At 36.1% G+C, this 25,488-nt stretch overlaps 1 protein-coding gene across 7 annotated transcripts in view; it reads left to right on the plus strand.

The window, feature by feature from the left end:
* The window catches only part of LOC109093063 (type II inositol 3,4-bisphosphate 4-phosphatase), a 577,378-nt gene that overhangs the window by 447,290 nt on the left and 104,600 nt on the right, over positions 1–25,488 (plus strand). For 2 of the 7 annotated variants that reach the window (XM_042762586.1, XM_042762578.1), the window contains exons 1-2: positions 6,369–6,386; positions 13,365–13,481. The exons of 1 other annotated variant lie outside the window; for it this stretch is intronic. In XM_042762586.1, the coding sequence (XP_042618520.1) occupies positions 13,380–13,481 (102 nt within the window). In that variant the 5' untranslated portion in view covers positions 6,369–6,386; positions 13,365–13,379. Of the gene's footprint in view, positions 1–6,367; positions 6,387–7,667; positions 8,004–9,914; positions 10,291–13,364; positions 13,482–15,674; positions 15,771–25,488 lie in introns of those variants that run through there. 4 more of the 7 variants (XM_042762595.1, XM_042762599.1, XM_042762606.1 and 1 more) reach the window with 4 other exon arrangements.

A 25,488-nucleotide genomic window follows, 5' to 3' on the forward strand; every position in this document is an offset into this window, starting at 1 on the left:
TTAAAAATTAATGGAGATCAGTTGGAAGTTGTATTTTCAAACTTTGATCTGTTGCTAATACAAGACGTGAAGATTTAGAGACCTTATTGACATACTTATAAAAACAGATATAAATACATGTTATAAAAAACAGATGCATTTTCAGCTCTGGTCTCAGATTTGTGGACTAAGTCATTTGTACTGCACTTACTCCTATTATAAGTTGTCTTAATAAGTTAAGCTGGATACACACTGTATTATCAAGACACATTTAGCCAATTTTAGCTCCTCAATGCATTAATATGTGCCATTTAAATGGAGAAGGCACAAAGATGTGTCTTTGATGGTACTATTTGATGTGTGAAATGCTAGTCCAACAGCTGATAAGCTGCACACATTTCTTCTCCAAAATCTGAAGATGTACATAAAAGACTGTCGATGTTGCAGCATTTGCTTGAGATTTTACCCCAGAAACGCTCGTAAAGGACAGAATAATCCAGACATCACATCTCCCTGAACTTTGAGAATTGTTTGCACTGAGTTTTTTATCAGGGGGGCTTGACAGTTAACAAGCAATTAAGGTAAACATATAATTTTACACCTAGGCCTATTTGCAATCAAAGCGGTGCAATTACGAGACCGTAAAACTCCTTCAAGCTGAAAACCCCCAAACTGGATTTTAAAGCGCAGATGTGCCTCTTGCGGCAGCGGGAACACCTGATTAAAGACAGAGTTCAGAAAGCTGTTCATAAAGATTCCCTCGTCTCCGACATAGTAATTTTCTCATAATTAACATTTAAGCAAGGTCAGTGCCTCTGTGCACCACTTGATTTAACAGCACTGGTGTTTTCAAAGTCTTTTAAAAGGGTGGTGTTGAAGTCAAAGGTTGTACGTCCAATAAAACTATTGCATTTTGATAGAAAATAAGACAATGCTAACTAATTGGCTAATTGGCAAAGCTTAAAAACAGGTACAAATCATAAGCTTTCGTGACGATGCGCAGCAGTGGCCCATCAACTGTCCTGAGCGTATTTCATGTTGGTATTGGGCAGTCGCCGGAGCCCCTAAATCATCACCAAAATCAGCAGGGGATCAAATAAATATTTCGCCCATTGTATGTTTCTATTCCAATTCATTACTAAAATATAAGCATTTAAACGGTGGCTATTTGATTTCATGACAGACTTATTCTAACAGGTTAAGAAACCTGATTATATTATAGTACTTACTGATTTCCTGTATAGGTTCTGTACAGAGATTGTTTTCCTTAGGAGAAATTTACATGAACTGTACCTGATACATATCCAAACTAATCTATATCAAACTGAATCGTAATTGAATCGATTAGTGAAATATTTGCAAATACCCAGCCCTAGTGTTGGGTCATTTCTTGGTCTTGGTCTAAAATCTTGGTCGTGAAGCAAAACTAGTAGAGATCTGACATAGACGACTCAATTCCACCATGTTCTGCAAGCTTTTCTGGTTTGTGCGTGTAATGTTTGCCTTTGGACTGGACCAGTCTTCATTAGTGGGTGTTTTCATCTGTGCTAACAAGCTCATCTGTTTCATTTCCGAGTCTGAATAGATGCACACACCAGCCCAGAGGTCTTGGCAAAAGGCTTTTTACTTACCGCCAACTTTTTAATGAGATGACCACTAAATATTCCCTCCATATGGGCATGCTTTGTTTCTTAAAACTTGGTTTGGAGCATTAGACGTCACACTTTTGACCAGCGAGTCCATCTAATTTTGTACAAATTGACACGTGCATTATATTATTGATGATCCCAGTGATGTAACTAGCAACAGAAACCTCATCAGTTTTCCTCATTAAGCCTGAGTTCCTCTTTAAATTAACGCTCTTGAGCTAATCGTCAAACAGGTGCCAGATGCAAATAGTGTCACCTTAAGTAAAACAATGACAAAATTACCATGATGAATAGGCCTTGTTTTAAAAAGCATATGGGTTTCTCGTAGCAACCAGTGTTTTCCTCTTAATGACATTACACATTACTCAAATTGATCTGTTTCGAGGTTTGTGGCGTCTCATTGTCATAAACTAATTACAGAGCGCGCTCGTCTGCTATGCTAATGACTTGATGGATTCCAGTCACACTAAATAAACAGCATGGCATAATTGCAGCGCTGAGGATTGGCAGACATGATTAATATTATTCAGAGCTCTGGATTCTTATGCAAATTGAAGATCACATTCTGTGTATTTGCGATGGCATGGCAGTCGCGCAGGTGCGAAAGTACTGATGGAGTGGCTTAAAGAACAGAGCGCCAAGTCTAGGTGCTTTTAAATAAAGTTTTGCTTTTGTTATATATCTTAAAGGCCTCATGAAACCATTTGGTGTGTTGACATACGGTGCATTCCAAATGGGAAATATCGCCCTTCGAAGGCACTTTGGAGTGAAAACAATTATGGCCGCCATATTGAAGGGTCGTTCCAAACCGAAGTACTCAAAACTGGCCACTTCAAAGGGCCCTTCGGAATGAAGGATTTTGAAGGGTACAACTGATGGACACATTCTTTGCATGATAACGGCGCCTCCGTGTGGGCACGTGATGATGACGCAGAAGGGCACTTCAAGAAACAGTTGCTTGGTCCCCTACACCCTTCAACCCTTCGAAGCTCTCACTCCGGAGGATTAGGGCATAGGGATGAGCCCTTCCTAATGGAACGCAAGGATTATTACTGTTGAAGCAAGAAGTTAAAGGATCGTCCCGCCTGTATTTTTGACAGTGAATTGTGATTGGCTGTTTGCTTATGTATTCTCATTCTAGAAAGCATTTGATTAGATGAAAATTTGCATATGCCCTTGAGTGCATTGATATTTAAAAGAAAGAAACTACATTTTATATGTGTAAATCTGCTTAAGAATGATTTCGCTCGCATGGCTTTGACCTCAGAACTAGAAGACGTGGACTAAAAGCCACAAACCACACATTATTGCTTTTCCAGTTACATCAACTTGAAGCAAACTCTAGAAAACTGAATTTTGTCATGTGGTTGTGAAAAGCAAGAATGAATTATGGTCTTGTATGGCCCCGGGGCACAAACCAGCCTGATGCCATTTTTCTAAATATAAAATATATTCCCCACATTTAATAAGTCATACTGCTTGTACTAAACAATATTTTTTTGTTTGTTTCTTGTATATATTTATACAAATATATACATTTATTTATACAAATTTCTTTATCAAATGTAAAAATACAATAGTATTTAATTATATACTTACATAATAAAAAATAATCATCTAATTTATTGATTTAAAATTTAATTTAAGTTATATAATTTATTAAATTATTCTGTTATTTGTGTAAATTTTTTATTGTATAACATAATTGTGCAGTATTAACATAAGTGTGCAATATCAAATTTATTAAATGTATTTATATTATTATTAATATTATAATTATTATATGTATTATATTCATAATATTTTATTATGGAATTATTATTATTAATTTATTTAATTTAATAATTTCCCTATAAAATCCTAAAATAGGTTTTTAATTTTACTGAAATCATCACAAGGCGGCATCATCTGTACCATCTCATAATGTCAACATGACTGTTGTTTTTTTTGGTCTTGTTTGACTGGCAGCATCTGATGAATCTGTGTGTAAAAGATGTGCTGTTTCACCCTGAAGGACGGAGGCAATTTTTATTTATTTTTATTTTTTTTTGTAAACAGCTGATAAGTATATGATCTTTTCATAGTGGTTTTCATAGATGTTTGTTAAGATTAGCAGAAGGATGGTGGCTGATATCACCCGAGGGATATCAGGTATGAATTCCTATCGCAGAGATGATGTTCAGCGTTTCTCTTGTGGCTCTAGGATCTTTGATGTTAAAACGTCCACCTTGCAACCTGCCGACAAAGTTTACTGATGTCGTCATTGTTGACGTCTACCTCCGAGGTTATCCAGTGCTCCTGTCTCTGACTTTCAGATCACACATGTCTACTTCTGTGCCCAGCGTGCCAGCTGCTGCTGAAATGAGAAAAATAGCTGGTAGGATCATAAGGTATCTCTGTTCTTGTGTGTAGATGTTTTCATGAAATCATACTTGACAATCTCAAGTACTATATGAACTTACAGAGGCATGCACATATATTACACTTTTATAGTTTGGTCAAGATGACTAGTTGATGCATGAAGCATAAACTATTAAATGCAATTTTTTATAACAACAAAAACTAATTCACCTTAAATATGAGGTGTGGTTTATGGGGTTTCAGGCTTTCAGTGGTTGCACATGTGTATGCAAAGCCTACAAAATCTTATATCAATTGACAAACTGTAAAATTTAACAAGTTGAGAGAGTCCCCTGCCATGAATACTAATATGCTGATCAAAAAGAAGCTGGCAGTGTACAAAGCTACATCTGTCAGCAGGATTTTTCAAATGAGATTTAAGACTTTTTAAGTTTTTTTTTAAAGATCTGTATGAGCAGGGTAGGGCAATGTCTTTGGTAACATATTAAACTGTAAAATGACTTTGTTTAGGGTTGGGTTATGTGTTTTGGTATAATATTAATATGTTATATGATTTTAAGTTTATATTTTGGTTTTTTAAACCAATTTTTTTAAGAGAAGGGATGAGTCAGAAGTATAAATTATTCTATTAATTTAAAACGGTTATATGAATGGACTTTCGCATTGATATGAACAAAAACTATAGATGGGCTTTTTGAATATGCAAATAGATTCTCTGCAAATAGGAGGTGCTTTTGGAATGGCAGAGTGAAGTGGTTTCCCTGGCAAATGTGATATTATTTTTTATGCAACAATATTTAGTGCGTTACATTTTAGATTCAAAATATGATTTTTTTTTCTTTTCAGTTTGACCAACAAATCTAGTTTCTCTAACGAAACTGGAACACAACGTGTGCATCTCTGAGCAACACTGCAGTGTTTCATTCCTGAATGAATCTGTTTTTAAACAAATCATTTGAGTCAATGATTAAACAATCTATTCATAAAGAAAACCACTTGATTTGTTTCTAAATGAATCAGCTGTTTAAACAAATATCTTGAATGAACGATTCAGTGAATCACTCATTAAGGGACTTGGCGCCACCTACTGGCGGTTTTAGTGTCATATTGTAATATTGTATTGTAATCTCCATATATGATCAAATATAACTATTTTATTATTATAATTATCCATCATAAAAATTGCTGCACATGCTCCGGGGGTTAATAAAGGCCTCCTTAAGCGATTCAATACATTTTTGTTCACAGATTCTTCTATTTGATGTCCAGCTCAGTCTAGTTTGGGTAATTGGTCTCATTATACTTATGCACAACTTAATATGTGATGTTCTTTAAGACCTGCCATTGAGTGGTTGTTGATATGATCATGTGTAGTTAGAAGGTGGATTATAAAATTGTATATGGTGCATCTTAAAAATAATTGTTTTAAAATTGTTTATTAAAATAATGTCATCTTTTGTAATGGAGTTGCATTTATTTTTTTCCCTCACCAATTATTTCATTCTCAGAAGTTCTAAGAATCTCTAGCGGAATCGTTAGAAAAACAAAATCATTATATTCTTTACGATTCCCATTCGTAAGTAGCATTTCTTTCTTTTTTTCAGTAGCTTCAGTCAATAACCTGAGCTGCACTGAAAGTCTTACAGGTGTGTTTGACAGGAATATCAAGCCTTGACATTCCTGCTCAGTTCTTTTGATACATTTTTTATTATCGTGTTTTGGCCTGGTTTTTGACCTTGAATCACTGCAGATCACTCTCTCGTTAGAACATGAACAACTCTTTTAGATTATAAACTCGGCCTGGTTTGTACTTTTTGAAACTTGTTTTTCATGGCTTTAATAAATGTCATACAGATCCTAATCCCGCAGGCATTCACCGAGCGGTGCGATGCTGTTATACAGGAAGACTGTGGAGGCAGGAAGGGCAGAAGAGAAAGAGAAATCCCTCTTCAAGAATAGCTCCAGAGCCGAGCAGCTCTTCCTGCTATAGGAAACCTGGAACGGGAGGGTGAAAGCCTCGCTAAAGCATTTGCTGACAGAAATTCAACTGTAATGGGAAAAAATGCACACACTTCTCACAGCCATTCCATGCCACTTTTCAGGAGACTCAGCCAGACTTCCTGTTTCCTCCTGAGATACTTCCTGTGCATACCGACAAACCGCTCTTCACATTTGAAAGGTTTTCTCCTCCTTTTGGCATGGTTTTCTGTAATTCTTTCACAAAATAGAGGATCTTTATATCCATCTGCTTTCTCTCTCATTCCCTCCACTTCCTCTTCCTACACATGTCCTGTATCAAGCATTAATCTTTCTTCTGGACTCTGACATTGTCTCTCTCTTCTTTCAGCATGTAAGGTGTCAGAGTTCATGGGAAGGAAGCTGAACCCGTCAGTGCAGGTGTGTAGAAGGAGGCACGACAGCATGATTATGGATGCAATGAGTATTATACATTTTTTAAAATAATCTTATACTTCTTAAGAGTTACTTTACTTTTGCATGAAATTGATTTTAAAAATACAAACACACACACACACACACACACACACACACACACACACACACACACACACACACATATATGAGTTTATTTGCAAAAACTCTTTTTGACATTTTTAAAATCAAGTTTTTATTATGTAATAATGTTTTTATTGTGTTTTATTGTGTTAGTTAGCTGTAATTTTTAGTAATTTTTTTACCTTATCAAAATAACCCAACTGCAATTTGATTGAGATTAACTGGAATGCAAAATGAAAAACATGATTTTTGAGAATTGTTAAAAACTTAATTGCTTTTTGGAAATGAACTCTTCATATTTATATATATATATATATATATATATATATATATATATATATATATTTGCCAAACAGATCAGAATTCTGAAAACTGTCACACTTAACCAAATGACCTAGACTGAGATCAAAGTAACGCTTTATCAAAAAGACGGATCAAACTGATGACATCAAAAAGCTGTGGGGTGAAAATGCACGTAAAGATGAAGCGTGTCATTCAGAATTGCAAAATTAATGGCTTTTTCTTAATGGTCATTTGTAGTACAACAACGTTTTACACATTGTTTTAGTTAAATGTTGATGCATGTTTAATTCAATATGAAAAAATATAAATATTTTGTTTAATTTCGCACTTCTCATCAACTAAAATGTTCTTAAAATTCCATTGCATTTCACCCAAGTAAAATCTATAAAACTGACTGAAGTGCAAAAAACGAAAATCTGCTCTCTGCCTTGCTATTGGTCACAAAAATAGATAGCCACACCCCAAACTTATTTCATTGGTTGAGTTTGTTTTGCTGTGTCAGTGTAGTCGGGCTTAAACAACCACAGTAACGGAGTCACAGTGACTACACTGTTGAACGAACTTACTTACTTATAGTCTACATTAGGATAAAAGAAAGAAAAACTTAAGAAGAATCACCTTTACGATGCTATCTTGCTCTTTGTAAAGTTGCACAGTAAAGCGGGCCTGATTGTGTCTTGCACACACATATTATTTATTGTGGGAAGCTGGCATGTATCTGCTGACAGTCCTCTTGAGTTCTTTATTGAGGGCAACAGCTGGCTGTTCCCTTTGCTCCTATCTCACACCCAGACACACCCTCCAGTGGCACACTGATCTCTCTGTTTCTCTCTCTCTCACTCTGCCTCTTTTTTTTCTCCCTCCACATGGACTCTCTGCCCCACATGAGTGCACAAAGAGAAGTCTATTTCCCTCTAAATTAGATTTGCTGGAGGAAAGAGGTTTGCCCTGTTGAAGCTCACCCAGACTGCTGTAATATTTAGCTTTCATGCGTGTTTGTGTTTGTTGTTCTGCGACATATCTATACCTCACCGTATAGATCGTACAATGACTGGCGTCAGTTTCTGTGTTAGCAATCGAGCAAACTGGATGCTGGACGCTGCTGAATAGTGCCACTTTTGACCTGTTTGTGAAAACACTCTAGACTCTGGACTAAAGATGGACTTGAGCTCATGTTGTTGGAGGCTGAGATGTTGGGTAGGTGTTAATTTATATATGTGCAAGTGTTTTTTTTTTAAGTATTTTTTAAATATTATAATAAAATGTTTATATATATTTTATTGCTGCAATTAAATGTATACATTTTTAAATTATGAATTACCATACTTTTTTATACTTTGACACAAATTTGTTTATATATATATGAAAAATTGAGTTGAAAATCAGAACTGTCGTTATTTTGTCATTATTATTTTCATGAAACACAAAATGAGAGTTTTTGCAGAATATTCATGAAGCTGTTTTGCATATATTAACAGTTTGTAGTGACTACATCTGTCCCAATAGGTTTGATTGGGTTTTATTCCTATTGCAATTGAATATATAAATAACATAAGTAATTACAACCATACTTTTCATACATTTTTTACAAAATATTTTTAAACACTTTAAAACCTAAAAATCTTTTTATGTTTCTGAAAATTGTGTTTTATATACTTTTTTTTTCTTGAAACGTGAATGGAGAGTTTATGTGCCCAAACCTACACAATTATTGTCCCAAAAGGACAAAAATGGTTTTATAAAAAAAAAAAAAATTGATGTCACTTTAATTAAACCTAACGATGGTCTTTTCTTCACCAAAATGATCAAAAATCTTAAGACTTGAATAAGTTGCTAACAAAAAAAAAGACAATTTTCCTTTTTGGATGAACTATTTCTGTAAGTCTAGATATCTTGTTTGCATTCATAAACAAATGATTACGGAATAAACAGTATGCAATATAATTTGCTAAGCAATTGACAAATGAATTGAAATGAATTGTATGTAATCATGCACTTATCAGCAGCTTCAATGAGACGTGTCCCTCAAACACAGTTCATAATCGCATGCGATCATCTGAAGTGCTGGTGGAAATCACAGAGGTTTCCCTAATGGGAGAAACCATGAAGCGAGATTCCCAGATTTGCTTTCCACATTCCGTGGAGCGTGGAAATCGTCTGCTGTGGATTGCTGTGAATGGCAGTTGTCTGAAATAGCAGCAGCTGTGGGCTGTGCGCTGTGAGGAGAGAGCTGGCCCACTTTTGTTGTTTAATATAGACAGGTGCTGTAGTCTGAAATGAGACTGCAGCTGTTCCCCAGTCTCTGGACTTGATGCACATGTAATCTCATGTAAACGTGTTTGTGTGTGTGTGTGTGTGGATTTGTGAAGATGTTGCAGGCAGTTAGGCAGCCACTTGCCCTAGCAAAGTCCTGTGTTTCCCAGTGGAAGTTTTGCTCCGTCACAGCTGAGCTGCTTCATGCTGATGCTGGTGGCCACCACTGCTGTCTGATGTGATAGTCGAGTGGAGAAGTTAGTGACAGTTAGTGAACACAGGATTTGATTTCAAGTGCCATGATAACTTACTGCATTCAATATTGCTAAATATTATTGCAATTTCAAATAACTGTTTTCTATTTGAATATATTATGAAATTCAATTAATTCCTTTAATCAAAGCTGAATTTAAAGAATCATGACTCAGTCTTCAGTGTCACATGATCCTTCAGAAATCATTCTAATATGCTGTGCTTGTGCTTTTGATGCTTTTGTTATTTTTATTATTTTTGTAAGTGTTTAATATTTTTGTTGATAATGATTTTGGATTTTTGCAATTTAGTTAGTATGGCATCTAGAAATTGACTTCATACTGAGAATAACGATTTAACAATCACACTATTGAGTTCCATCCCTGATAATATTTTGAAAAACGCAGCCTGTGTGTTTGTGTGTTTTCAGCCTCTTAATGCCTGGAAAATCCCACTCTAAAAATGTCTGTCTTGCCACAAGAGGAGGGTCATAAGTAAGATTTGACGTCACACCCCTGTCTCTTTATAAAACATCTTTATTGGTTGTGTATTATTGATGCATGTGCATTTGTGTGCACATTGATTTCTAGCCAAAATAATGGCGACCTGCTATTTATTCAGTTTGTTTTTGTATCGCATTCCTATCGAACGTCCGGTTAGTGTAAAAATATGTCTAAGTTTGTCCAGCGTGACAGCGCATTACAGAACAAATTGGCCACTTTGGGACATATCTAAATGACTCCCTCCGCCCCGCATTCACCACACACACTAAATAAATGCTGCTTTTTGAAACGGGGCCATTAGTCCTGAGGATTGAGCATTACCCACACTGCAGCAGGGAGTTTTCAGCGCTCCCCCGCCTCGCTCCGCTGATTTATTACCACCAGTGATATTGACGTTTTGGTTGTATGGGTTCAGATTTGTGCTGGTCACTTGCTTTATCTCTGCTCTAACTGAAATTTTAGTCATGGAGGACGAGGTAAGTTTGATGTTGTAATGCTTTTTAGTGACTTAGCATGGATCATAACTTTAGCAGGATTTTTAGAGCGATCCTCTTTGTGCTGTTTGGTGATTAGGAGTCATATGCAGGACAAAGTGTAAAAACCTTTCAGCTTATAGATCCTGCTGATTCTTTTAATTAAGCACTTTATAAAATCAATCTCACCCTGTTGAACTGATGAATGATGCAAACCTGTAAAAGACTCTGAAATCCGCTTGGCTAATGGCTCTATGTGCCGGTTTCTTGCATAGCTAGCATTAAAGGAATAGTTCACTGCCCAAAAAGTTTGTATGTCTTTCTGTCTTCCTTGGAACAAAAATAGTAATTGTGCATCTTTACACCTTAAACCGACAGTGCATGGTCACTTTCAGTATGTCTGTTAAACTTCAAAAATGACACCATAAAATGTGCACCATATTCTACGGAAAACCATTTTCACCACTTAAGAAAAAACTACAAGTTTGTTTTGGTAAATCATAATTATGACATGTTAAGTCGTGATTATGAGCTAAAAATCAACATTATGGCATAATTATGACTTTTAATGTCATAATTTCAACTTAAACTTGTCATTATTATGAATTTCCATTGCAGTTTCATAATTATGACAAGTTTAAGTTGAGATAAAGGTATAAATATGAGTTTAAAACGTCAAAATTAAGACTGAGATAAAATAGTCATAATTATGGATTAACAACCTAATATGGGTTTAAATTAGAGGTATTATTGTGAAATCAAGTTGAAATTATGAAAATTATGAGATAAAAAGTGATAATTATGACCAGTTGAAACTGCAATAAAAATGTTGATTATGACCAAAAAATAAATAATAATAATAATAATTGAAAGGCATTATTATTATTAGATAAAGTTGAAATTATGAGATAAAAACATCAAAATTTTAAAAATATTTAAAATTAAAGATGTTTATTATACACGTCAAAATTATGACTATCATTAACAATAATTTTTTGCCCTAATTATGACTTAGTATCTCATAATTAAATTTTTATCTCATAATTCTGATTTAGTATCTCAATTTTTCATCTCATCATTCTTACTTAGTATCTGATCATTTAGATTTTTTACATCATAATTAGGATTTAACAAAGCATTAATTTTTTTCTTATGTTGCAGAAATGAGCTTCCATAATATTCCACACATTCTGCAGTAGCTTTTATGAGTAAAGCAACTTTAAAATGAACCCATTATTTATGTATAGTCTACTGAAGATTTCAAATTTTGTTCATTTATCGTTTAAAATGTGTTGCACCATGTTTGACGTTGTTGATGCACCATTTCAAATATGCAGAATGTAAAATAAATGTAGAAAACTGCAGCAGAGGGCAAAATTTTCAATAAATAATGGGGACTGTTGTTTTATGATTGTTGTTGTGTGGCATTTGAGCATTAGAAATATAGCAAATGAGTTGTGTAGAATAATGTTTTGGGCTTTTCTGCTGCTTTTTGGACATTCTGTTGTTATTGTAAACTCGTATAAAAGCGAAGGTTCTTTAAAAAATCTTGAGCATTCCTCAATGTACAGGTTTGGAACGGCAGAAGGTTGAATGAATGATGACAGAATATTCACTTAGGGGTGAATTATCCCTTTAACCGGATACATTTGCTCAGTTCATTTGCAGAACCGGAGGCACTTAGTCTCAGTGTGATCTTCAGCTGAGATAGCGGCATGTACTCCAATAAGCGGATGTGAAGCAGATAGACTTGGGCTGCATCGATCCAGAACTGACTTGAATAATAGCCAGGCTGCTTTTTACCCTCAGAGAAGAGAGCTGCTCGAGTCTCTGGACTTCTAGGTGTGTGATTGAGTTTACATGCCAGCAGTCGCTCTTCACTATCTGTCCGGCCCCCGAGTCTCAGGGGGCTTCGGTCCAGAGAGACGCCCCAGAACAGCAGCGAGAACCTGAGGAAATGCCAATGTGTAAACATGGCCATGACAGGAAGTTTCCCAGTCCGAGATCAGTGAACTATGATAAGTGCGTGAGGATTTGGCCGTGGGAAGCAGACTGGCTTCTTCTCATAAACAAACACTTTTTGATGTGGTGTGGGTTTCATCTGAAGTGCCCGACCTCTCGCTCTACTGCTGTGGTTGTGTTTTTAATTGAGCTGTTGCGGTTTAGGGATGGGTCACTATGGTCCTCTAGTCATCCAACAAATGACTATATATACTGTATACATTAGTGCTAGGCAATGATTCAAATTTTTAATCACGATAATCGCATGGTTTCTCTATGCACAAAATTCATTAATGAATTCAAAAGTAGTGTATTGTGCACTTTTTCATTTAAAAGTACTACTATATGAACAAAAGTTCAATCAAATTTGGTTTGCAAACACTTCAAACAAATATGGTGCTTTTTTTACAGCAGTATTCCTTTTACATAGTAGTAGTTAAAATATGTCTTAATAAATAAATAAATCTAGAATCATGGGGAAAAAGTAACAGTTTCCAAAAAAATATGAAGCAGCACAACTGTTTTCAACATTGATAATAATCAGAAATGTTTCTTGAGCAGTAAATCATCTTATTAGAATGATTTCTATGTGGCACTGAAGACTGGAGTAATGATGCTGTAAATTCAGCTTTGAATCACAGCAATAAATTACATTTTACAATATATTCAAATAGAAGAGTTATTTGAAATTGTAATAATATTTCACAATATTACTGTTTTTTACTACATTTTTGATCAAATAAATGCAGCTTTGGTGAGCAAAGGAGACATTCAGAAACATTACAAAATCTTTAAATGGTTGTTTATGTTACCTATTTTATTTTATTTTATTTTATTTTATTTTATTTTATTTTATTTTATTTTATTTTATTTTATTTTTGTTTGTTTTTTTTTTTTTTATTTTATTTTTTTGGTGTTAAATTGTTTTTTTTTTGTTCCAGACTTCAACATGAAGTCTCATTTTTATTCCCATCTGCCATGAATAAGTGAATGAGCAGCGATATGTTGGCAGACAGCTGTGCTGGTTCATTTATCGTCCTCAACCGTTGACTCTCTGTCTCTTTTCCTCTTTGCAGGGAACGAGAGATCCCATGTTCCTCACTGGAGTGAGTTTCCCACCTGATTGGCCCGTCTACAGTGAGACACTTATTAAACTCAGCGTCTACGGTGTGAACGACGGTTACCAGCAGACAGTGAGTAAAGAGGTTACACTCCACATTGGATGAAATCTGAGCTAGAGACTACTTGTCTCTGTGCTTTTCAGTTTTGCTTGTGCAGATCTCAGTATGTGGTTCATGGATTTGTTGTGACCACGTTATTGATGATTGTGACATGGATTGCTCTATTTGGGGATTCTGGGGCCCCAATGTTGTTTGCGAAGCCCTGAATGTAGTTTTTTTTTTTTTTTTTTTTTTTTTTATCACCTGCTTGGTAATGTTTGTCACAAAATCAATCAGAACTGCAGCTTTAGTCTATAAATCAGACGTTGTCTCTCAAGCCACATGTTTGATTATTTTGCATAAAGTCTGGCACATTGACGTTTATTCTGCAACAAAATGACAGCTCATTTAATTTCTGTCGCATAGGTCCATTCTGCAGACAACACTGAAGAAATTATATATTATTTCACAGACAAAATCTGAAAGCAAAGCAGGAGAAACAGATGCCAACTTTAAGATATGAGTCTGGATACTTTTCAAGTACATTTTGTTTAGACGCGATGCCATGAGACTCACAAACTTTAGAGACTTGTTTTATTATGTATGCAACTTATTTCAGCTGTATGTAACATGTACACTGATCTATGAAAAGCAAAAAGGGACAAAAATCTAACTTTCAATACTATGTTAAAATATGCAACATTTCCCCTAATATAAGTAGATTGTAGATCATTGTGCCCTTGAGCAGGACACTTCAACCCTCGATCCCTCCTGCGGGATCGTCCCTGTTTGATTCATTTCCCTGAATTCAAACGGTTCATTCGAATCACTCCCAAACCTCTTCATACTGCCAAGCCTCAGAAAGCAGGACAGTAGCAGAAGCTGCTTAATGAGAGTGAGAGAGAGTTTTTGACATTCTGAGCAGTCCTTCAGGTTTCATTTGAGCATCATTTCCTTGTCCGCCCGTAGCTCAGCGCTTTAGTATTCCTGTACGAGTCCTGCCTCACTTGCATGAATAAGAGAGCAGGAGGAGAGATGGGCAGACGGAAACACTTCTGATTGCTCTGCCTGGATTTGATCTTGCCGGAGGGCATGAAGTCAGAGTGGACAGGTGGACTGCCTCTCATTGCACATATATAGATAAAAATAATAGCAGTTATTCCAGCTCTAACTTATGAATATGATTTACTTGCTCAGGCACTTCAACTTTAATTACTATGTAACTTATTTGCATAATGGCAGGAAAATTAACAGGATGGTCATAAAGAGATGAAGTTAGTCATTAGTTAGTCTTTTTCCTTTTTTGACCATCTTTTGAAACTTTGATACAAAGTTTACTGATTTGTAAGTAATATTTTAAAAAGTAGAATATGAATACATTTAACATTACATTTAATAATTTAGCAGACGCTTTTATCCATAGCGACTTACAAATGAGAACAATAGAAGCAATCAGACCAACAAGAGAACAACAACAGTATAAATGTGCAATGACAAGTCTCAGTTAGTCTAGCACAGAACCCGTAGCAAGGTTGTTTTTTAATAAATGATAATATTTATAATTACATATTTTAATAATATATCAATCTTATACATTAATATATCAATTAATATTAATTGTATCGTGTTATAGAAATATGATATATACAAAATACTTTTATATAGAATATAAATATATAATTAAAATTAAATATTACATTATGACATTCATATATGCAAAACATAAATATATTTTTTATTTTTTAAGATTATATAATACGATTTTGTTTATTTATTGTTTCGTATAGTAATGTATAACATGTATTTATTTAAGTATGTATGTAATTATTTATTTATTTTTGGCAACAACCAAGAACATGACAACATCCAGTCAAAAAGTTGTATGAATAAATAAATACATGCATACATACATACTATGTTTTACGGCTTTAAAATTTGAGTTTCATATTTTTTTTTTACAAGAATTTTAAAACATATGGTCACATGTAAATGTACCGTGTAATATTAATGACCTGCAGCCCTACAAGAGCACAATATTCTCAAGAGGCTGAAATTCCAGAAATATACTTTGTTTATGTAGTATATAAATAGTGCACACTTCTGAACCCGCAGCAGGGGTTTTGGAGTCGTGGGGTCCGTTTCTGTGAGGACCAGAGTTTACTCAAGATATTGCTGTCTATATATAGTGGCTTATCTGAAGATCAAAAGACAGATCACTCTGCTTTAAACATGTATGATAGTGCAGATCTCCATGTTTTGAACTGAACAGCTTTCATTTATTAATGCAGAACATGCCTATTTATCATTCTGCATAAAAACTGGGTAAATTATGGCATTTTGATATTCCAGAAGCTTGTTGGCTTTAATATTGTATCCTGTTGATCTCGGTGCACCCTGGAGCAGCGGTTCTAGCTGGGTCAAAACCAGTTTTGCTTCAGGACTTCAAGGTGCAGAATGATTACAAATTGGGTTCAGAATTATTTCAAAAGCAAATTTAAATAAAAATGTACTTAAAAATCACATGCTGAAATGTTTTAATATTACTTTGAACTGCATAGGCCTAATATAGAGCGATATGCAGAATTAGCTATTAAAATGACAGATTTAAAACAACTTTATATATGAGCAGAAATGTGATTCATGGCATTTTTTGTTTGATTAGTTTTTAGTCTTTAAATGTCAATTCCGATGGTTTTGTGCTCATGGTAACCAATAATTTACAAATCTTGCTTCTAGTGAACCCATTTTTATTATAGTTTCTGTTGTAACTTTTCTTTAACTCAACCTTTGATGTCAATAAAAGATCAGGGAATTGTTTTGTCCTCACTTTTAAAAATTCGTATACCTATTGATTTTGCATGGTTTAAATGGTGTTATGATAGTTATGCACAATTATGTTAGATGCATTTTATTTAGCATATTTTTTCCCCTGTTGTTTGTGACCTTCTCAGAATTGACCTGTAATCCGCTGGTTTAGTGTTTTGACTTACATTTCTGGACTCACTAAATGATTGAAGGTCACCTTGAGAGCAATCATGGTTCATTCTGAGACATTGTGGAAAACATAATGAACTTGATTATTCTGAATATTGCACATTGTGAGGGAGAGAGAAAAAGAAGTGAAGAAATGTGCAGCGGTTATCCGGCCAATACAGAAGACTTCTTATATCTTATAGAACTTATGTACCTTATTTAGGAAGCTCTTTGAGAAGCAAACTTATAGCTGAGCTACAAGTTGACTGTCAGGAGAAAGTCATTATCTTCCGTCCGCTGGACTACTGAACATGTCACAGCTGTCACAGCGAAGGCGTGCTAGCTAATCAAGCACTCTTTTATTTTCATTTAGACTCAGAGGGAACAAGCTCCTAGATAATGAAAGAATATTTTTATCACTTACTCTTTATGAACCCGACCCTTAATTTGATTGTCTCAGGCATGGCAAGGGGACGCAGTGTCTCGTCCCCTCTCGGGGACCTATGGTAACATGCATAACCTGAGACGTTCCCCTTCAAGGGAACTCCACACTGCATCCCCTAGAGAACACTTTGGGGAATAAAATACCCACAGTGTCATGCCCCGGTGCATGCCTGTCCTCCTGGTAAAAGAGCAATAAAAATAGTGGCAAACATACATAACATTATAATAACTTGTGGGAAATGGGGAACCCAACCCATACTACTATAAGGAGGGACATCCCATTCAGCCCAGTTAGGAACACAACTGTGGCGGCCTAGCATATAAAAGGAACCTCAGGGTGACTGTCCTAGAAAGTGGGGAGGCAGCCCAACCCTGCTACCAGAAATATTAGGTAGAAATATTATAGGTAGAAAAAGCTTTTGACTCAGGGGGAGATCATATCAAAGGAAACCAGCCTGAACCGGTACATCTTTGACAAGTAATTTCCCGAATAGGGAGAGTTTATGAGAGCTCAATCCAAGGAACCTGTACATCTGGACCGAACAGAGGAGCAAGGAACCCTGCTTCAATAGCCACATACTCTTGTGAGGGAAATCTCGCTCCACCCGGGCAGCTGGTCAAAGGGAATTGTCCTCAGACAGTTCTCAACTTTGATAATGTTACAGGTTGTCCACTGAAAATACAGTGGAGGCAGTTCAACCTGAGAAACTGCTAAGAAGCGAGCAAGGAACACTTCTACCCTTCTTAAAACCCAAAATCACTTGGGAGGATCATCTTGCTACAATCTTCATAAAAAGCAATCCTTTTAGGAGAGACAACAAGAGGAGCCAAAAATGGAAACGTTCAATTCCTCCCATGCCCTGCCTACAACCCCCGTGCTCGATCCCGCCTCACCACAATGGCGGCCATGGGAACCGAACCACAGAGTGTAGAGAGAGAGTGAAGCCTGGGTGGAACCGATTATTGTGACATCAAACAACTCCCTCGAGCGCTAAGCGTGCCTATAGTTCAAGTATCACTATTATTCCTTCGAGAGCCGGACATGATCGTGTGAAGGCTGTCTACTATCCTTCGGGAGAGAACAGAAAGAAAGGAACTCCTGAAAGGGAAAGCACTTCCCATCAGATTCCTTCCATGCCCTGCCTAGAATGCCTGTGATCTGTCTGCCTAGCTGCCTCTGCAGTCCCCAAACCACGGGTGGTAGACGCTCAATTCTCATTCCTCAAAAGAGAATCAAGCATACAAGGCATTTCTCAGCGTGATCGCATCACAAAGTGTGCATTTAGCTCCCCCGAGAGCCAAACACGCTCCGTTCAAACACAAGATTCCCTCAAGAATCAGGTGAGAACAGAAACTGCTGTGAACGCATTGCATTGAGCCTGTTCTACTCCCTCGAGAGGTGAACGTGTGCATGCAAACACTGTCTGCAAGCTCGAGTAAAAGGCAAGCTTTACCTCTGCTCTCAGTAGCCCCACGAATGCATCACCATGAGTGCACCCTGCTGTCTCATGAGTCAAACACACACATTCACGCTTAATAATAATTAGCGCAATGAGCTCATTCAATTCCCTCGAGAACCGAACGTGCACGCTCCTCATTCATTCACAAAACGCATGAATCATACATGTCGTAAGGTCCTCTAATGGACGCATGCACTAACTGAAACATGTAGCAGAGTATTTCCGACATGTATGCAAACAACTGCTCCTGAAGACAAAAGAAGTTGATGACATGCATAACAGGCATCCTCTTATACTCCCCGAGTGTTTTCACAAGTGTTTCAGACACCGGCCATGCTGATGGCATTCCCCAAAGTATCCCCTAGGGGACGCAGTGTGGAGTTCTTTGAAGGGGAACTGGGCATCATACACTTACCGACTTCACAGAGGAAAAACTGGCCATCATACATTAAACGATTGAGGATCATACATATGGGATCAGAATCCCGCCAAATGTATTGCAGTCATATATCGAAAAATAATAAGCATAAATCAAAAATGTAAAAACATGTGTAAAATAATAATGCACAAAACTGAAAAACAAATGAATTTTTTTTTTAAAATAACAAACAGCGCGGTCATGGATCGAAAAATAATAAGCGTGAATCAAAAATGTAAACACATTTAAAATTATATTGCACAAAACTGAAACATGAATTCAAAATTTTCCAAATCGCAAACAAAATCAGCTGTCAAACTAGAACTTGTGGCCCAATGGTGACGCTGAAGCCCGCCCTGATTTACATGAAACTCTAACCGCAACATTTAGAAACGCAAGCGCAGAACGTGGAAACAGAGCAAAGGGGAAAAGACCATAACCACACAAAAAAATAACATATGAGCAGGAAACCTGATTTGTTTTGCGATTTGGATAATTTTGAATTCATGTTTCAGTTTTGTGCAATATAATTTTAAATGTGTTTACATTTTTGATTCACGCTTATTATTTTTCGATCCATGACCGCGTTGTTTGTTATTTTAAAAAAAAATTGCATTTGTTTTTCAGTTTTGTGCGTTATTATTTTACATGTGTTTTTTAAATGTTTTATTTATGTTTATTATTTTTCAATCTATGACTGCAATACATTTGGCGGGATTCTGATCCCATACATACACTACCAGATTTTAAAGTTGTTCCGATCAAAATGAACTCACACAGGAATGTGGGCCTTGTTGCTTGGAAACAAATGACAAATGCAAACAATATGTGTTCTTAAATCAGCTCAAAATATCAAACATGTTTGATCTCCTCTGACTTGATGGATCATAGTCTAAAGCTAAAATTTGGAGTCTGTGACCATCATACACTATGCGATTTTCTATAAAATCTTTCAACTCAAATATGCAGACTGACTCTGACTTCTGGCAGTTAGTGTCGACTTGGCCAAACTGTAAACTGGGGCAGAAATCGTGTAGTGTATTTCAGGCTTAACCTGTAAAGTAACACATTACTTTTAATTTACAAGAAAATATCGGAGTTACTTTTTCAAATAAGTAATGCCAGTTACTTTTTTCTCCATATATTGACTGGCAGCTTTCCTGTCCCCATGTTGAGAGAAATCTTATCTTATCTGATGTTGTCCAGTGAATTAAAAAAAAAAAACAATCCTAAAATGTGGATGAAATAGCTGACAACAAGCTGACAAAGCTGTGGATAAATTAGATGTGTAACCTTTTTATTGCATTATTTTATTGCATAATTGCATTATTTTATCTATGAGATTTCCAAAGGTTACAGAGAATTTCCAATCTTTACAAGAGCAAATAATTAAGAAATTTGCAGAAAGTCACCAAACTAAGGAGAACAAGCTGACAAAGCTGGGGATGAATTTAATGGTAATAATGCAATAAAAAGTTACAGAATTTCATTAGCTCTTCCATTTCAACATATTTTCAGTGTCAGAGTTGATAATCTACTTAGATAAACGTCACATGTAATTTTCCCTGTGATTGTTGTCGATTGACAACATAAAGCTTTTTTCAAAGCCGTCAGGGGAGCAAGAAGGCCACTTATTGTGTTTTTACGTCACTTTGAGCATTAGCTGTCACTTACACCGTCATCTGTTGAATATGAGACATCTGATCTTCTCCTGAGACGTGACCTGTCAGAATCCACACATTTCTTTGACATCACATCACATTTCATCATCCTGTTTAAAAATGATATCCTCATAACAGCAGACGAAGAGCAACGTCGGTTCTCGTAGGCACCCTGAAGGACGAGATGTCTTTAAACCCAAGACAAATGCAGATCAAAGCCATACAAAGAGACAAAGATGAAACAAAGGCGGATCTGGAGCGAGACAAGCACACGTTCACACTAGATGCTCCTGGATCTGTTTCAGAGAAAACACAGATAGGAGCCGCAGCCAGCCATTTGCCAGCGTGAGAGAAGACAAGCACGCTGCTCTCCCACTGTGATATATCAGCATCCCGTCTGCTTTTGGCCTGTATTCTAATAGCCTGCACCTGAAGACCTTCCCGGCGTCCTCTGCAGGGAGCCTTCTCTCCACTTATGTGTCCAAGCAGCATACTGACTATCTGCACCTGCTCATCATGTGCACAAATGTGTGTTTTTCTGGCTCTATGTCTGCTCAGTGCTACAGAAGACAGCTGGAAATCTTTTATTCATGCGGCCTGTGTGTTTGCTGTCCCTTTGTGCCAGTATGTGCTTGTGTTTGTGTACTTGAGTTAGTCAACAGACTGTGGGTGGTCCATGAACACTATGAATTTGACATGATTCATTACAGTTTAATAACATTGTGTGTATATACAGTGAAAAATTCCACCTATTTCAACCTAAAAACCAAGTATACTTGGTTGCACAGGTCATTTCGTTATTTAACATATATTACAACTTAAAGAGTGAATTTCATATAAAAGTTGAAATTGCTCAACTTTAAGAAGTTCACAGTGTTCACTTAACTGTCATATAGTGATGCAAAAAAATGAACTAAAATGATTTCCTCCATTCTCTACATGCTAATCCTGATACCTGCGTAGATAAGCGTGGCACTAGTGCCATCTGAGCTGCTCGAGGAGCACGTGACCCGTCCTGTCAGAGATTCCCACGACGCTCAGCGCTCCGATCAGAGGAGGGTCAATGGAACCAATTACAGCAGCGGTGACTGCTGAGATCGGCTTTGGTTGGGCTCTGTTTTTTCGGCTCTGACCCCCATGCAGGTGCTCGGTGCTGATAACGTTGCCCTGTCAATCTAAATGAAAAGCCACTTCTCCCTCTTCGCCACCCATGCGCTCTGCCCTTCTCCAAATATTCCTATTTTAAGACTGGAAAGAGGAGCAAGGGGCTTTCATAAAAGACCAGGAGGAAGAGTTGACAAGAGACGAGATTTGGTATGACTGCGGAGTGGAGTTTGTATTTCTGGCACGCTTTGACCCATGTGTGTATGAGTGTGTGTGTGTGTGTGTGTGAGAGAGAGAGATAGACAGAGATTATTAAGATGTCCTGGACCACTACTCACGCTATGTTGATTAGTGTGTTGTTCTGCGACAAGCATGGCGTAGTTTCAAAACAGTCCTTGAAGCATCCGAATTCGGCTGGAAGGGAATGGTTTATGAGCATGCGTTTCTCATTTCCGTCTGCCAGAGTAATTCCGCAGCCGTTGCATTACTCTCATTTGTTTATGCAAATTTTATGTTAATTCTCTGTCATTCAAAGGATTCCACCAGATAAAAATGGCAGCGCAGACGCTGTTTGCCGAGTGCGTGTGGAATCGTTTCATATTCCATCATATTTCTCTGGCAGGCTCATGACACGCTCCTGAACGCTGTGCACATGGCTTCTGGTGAATTTTGTTTTAACTTGACAGAACAGCCTTCCTGACGATCTTAGTAGTTCAAAACAACATTTCATAGAAGAATCTGTCATTATTTTTTGAGTTGCATGACTGATTTGATTTGGGAGTAAGTTAGGACTTAATTTTTAGGCAGAATCACATGTCTTTTGAATTGTAGTTATATGCAGGGATCACATTGCAAAAGCCCTTCTAAAATGAAAAAGGCATCTATAGATTTTGAAGTTAAAGTTCAAGGATATTGTATAAGAAAAATATTATATATGATACTGTAAAGACAACATGAATGGTTTCTTTAAATAGCTGTCTTTTGTAATGATATTGTACTTAAGTAAACATTAAAATATTACCTAAAACATATTTACTTTTAAATTGACATAATATGAGATTAATTAATTTTCACAAAACTATATATAAATGTTTTTTATACTGTTAAAAATGAGTGCCATCAGTAGTGTGAAATCACAGTTATTCTAATGATTTCTGACTAGTCTAGACATAATAATAATAATAATAATAATAATAATTCATAACATATATATTAATAAATTTTAATTAATAAAAAATTAATTTATAATTGATGCTTTATATTAATTATATAATATATTATAATAATATAATATAATGTAATTAATATATTGATTATATAATATAAATACATTAATATTATATTGATAATAAATATGTTAATAAATGGTAATTAATCAATATATAAACAGAAAATTATTTAAAAATAAATGAATATGAAATTAAATACAATTAGGAATTTTCATAATTTTTTATATTGATTTATATTGATATACAGTATAATGATTATATTAATAATAAATGTAATTGATTTTTTGCGAGCTTTCTCTTTTTAAAAAACTTGGTATTAAGTACTTTTATTATGCTTTTTTGGAGCTTGACAAATGTGGTCACTATGAACTGTTGTTCAAACAGGGTTTTATACAGCGCCGAATATTAATAGCGATTTGGATGTCTGCTTCTTGATTTCATAGCGGTGGAAAGTGGCAAAGCGCCAGATTGTGCACAGACTTGGCTGACTGGTTGTTAGACAAATGAAGCAGTCAAATAAAAGAAAGCAGCTGCTGAGTTTAACGTGCCGACAGGCGTTAGTGAGAGGCGGCTTGGTGGCATCTGCTGTTTTAGCATCGTGTGAAGTCTGTCACAGTTATAAAAGTGTTGAGGCGCCATGACGGGGCTCATGGGTAAGAAAATACATGTGTGGCATTTAGGAACAACTCAAGGAGCCTCAAAGAAGATGATGGAATTCTGTCACCTTGTATTAATTAACATTATGCAGTAAGACATTTTTGTTACTTTTATGTTTTATAAGTGGCAACTGGTACCATATTAGTCTCCACCTGATTTCTGGTGTTCAGTCTGGGTCCTGAAGTGAAGCCCTGCTGTAAAAGACTGTTTTAAGGTGCTACTCGTCCACCGTGAGCATTTCTGTCAGGTGTTAATGGACTCTTCTGGAGGTGCTGTGGTTTAGTCAAACATCACGTATCTTTGTAGAAGCTCATTCTTCATTGGCTCTCTAAAGTGCTCCTGGCCCCTCCTTTCCCTTTATAATCCCATTCCAGCATCCACAAGATGGGATTTGTCCAGATCAATTTTGTAATGCATTTTTCATTTTGAAATGTAATTAAGGTGGTCTTTCTTTTACCTCCCACTGATCACTGATTCATATTCTATCACCTGCATGTATTAGTGGGTCAAGGGTGAGTTCAGTGCTTGGCTAACTGTAATCTCTCAGAGGGAAACTGGCTTACTGTTACTTTAATATCCATGGACGTCGGCTCATGAAACCTTTCTTTTGAAGTAGGGGTTATTCCACCACTCAGACAGCTTTCCAATCCCTAGCTTTAGCTTCAGATGAAATGGTCAAGGACTACCTGATGCATATTACACATCTCTGATCTGATTGGCCGGTTTTACGTATCTTCTGGGAGTCAGAGTGCACAGGATGAGAAAAATAGGATTTGACAGGTTAGTGGCATCGATCCTTAGGAAAAAAAGTATTTGAAGTGTTTGAAGCAAAAAATAAATAAATAAATAAATAAATAAAAAAAAGTTAACCAGCATAGTAATACTTTAGTTTGCTTTCTGTCTGTGTTATTTTATTTTATTTATTATATATATTATTATATATATTTATTTTCATTTAATATTGTTTGCTTAATTAATTCAGTTTAATTTTAGGACCTGTCTTTGCACTAATGGAGGTATTTGCATTGGACATACAGGATAATTATTTGCATAATCTACTGAATATCAAAGTCAGAAGATTGGCATCAGTCATTTATAATATGACTTTATAAATTGTTCTCCAAAATGCTATTATTTTGCAGTTTGTTTGTACATTCCAGAAAATCACTTGCTCACAAATATGTCAATATTCTGCATAACCATGCCACAGCGGGCCAGAAAAAAAACTACCCATATAACCTTACCTTGAATGACTGATGTCTGTTCTAAACAAGTCATAGTCGTCTGGGTTTTGAATTGAAGATGTTGATCATTTTGTCATAATCTAAATTTTCTGTTAGTATAAATAACTGTTTTTATTATAAACATTCAAAGGAGCTGCTAGTTGGAACGTTAAAATTGTATTATAAAAAAAAAAAAAAAAATGCATTTCCATGCACCTGACAGGGTGGGCAAGCTGTCAATCTCACCCATAGCTCCGCCCCTGCATGCAGCTATTGACTTTCTCCAGTTTTAAACTTGGCCCGCAGGTGTCAAAACAACTGTTCTGGCCATATGCCACAACTCTGATAATACCTACCAAGATACATGTGTTGACAGTCTTTTTTTTGTTTGTTTGTTTGTTTGTTTTTGTAAGCATTTTTCCAGACAGGATTAGTCTTTGAAACAACGTTTGAGGTACATAGGGGGCTTTGTAGTTAAAACTAAGGCCCGTTGTGGGAGTAAGGTCTAGTGCTTCTGTAGGCAGAGATTTAAATTATGATGTGCAGAAAGAAAAGGCTGTTTCAAAAGGCAGGCAGCGTAATCTACCAAGCTCTTCGAAAAAATAATTCAATACCTGATTGTATCACTAAAATCAATCTGTAAAAAACTATTATGCATAATTTTTAGACTATTTTACCCGATATCTGTTAGAGCATTGCATCATAAGGTTATCAACTTGTTAATGCTAAATTCTAGATCAGTTGTGAGGTGAATTCCCAGAGTGCTTAAAATGTGGAGTGTGTTTCTGTGTGTTTGTTGCTGTACATGAAGAGAGTTATGAGGTTCTTTTTTAGTCATGTTGCCTCTGTAGGCGGCTCACTGGGTTTTAGA

Source organism: Cyprinus carpio, chromosome A1, assembly GCF_018340385.1.
Source record: "Cyprinus carpio isolate SPL01 chromosome A1, ASM1834038v1, whole genome shotgun sequence".
NCBI classification, from domain to species: Eukaryota; Metazoa; Chordata; class Actinopteri; order Cypriniformes; family Cyprinidae; genus Cyprinus; species Cyprinus carpio.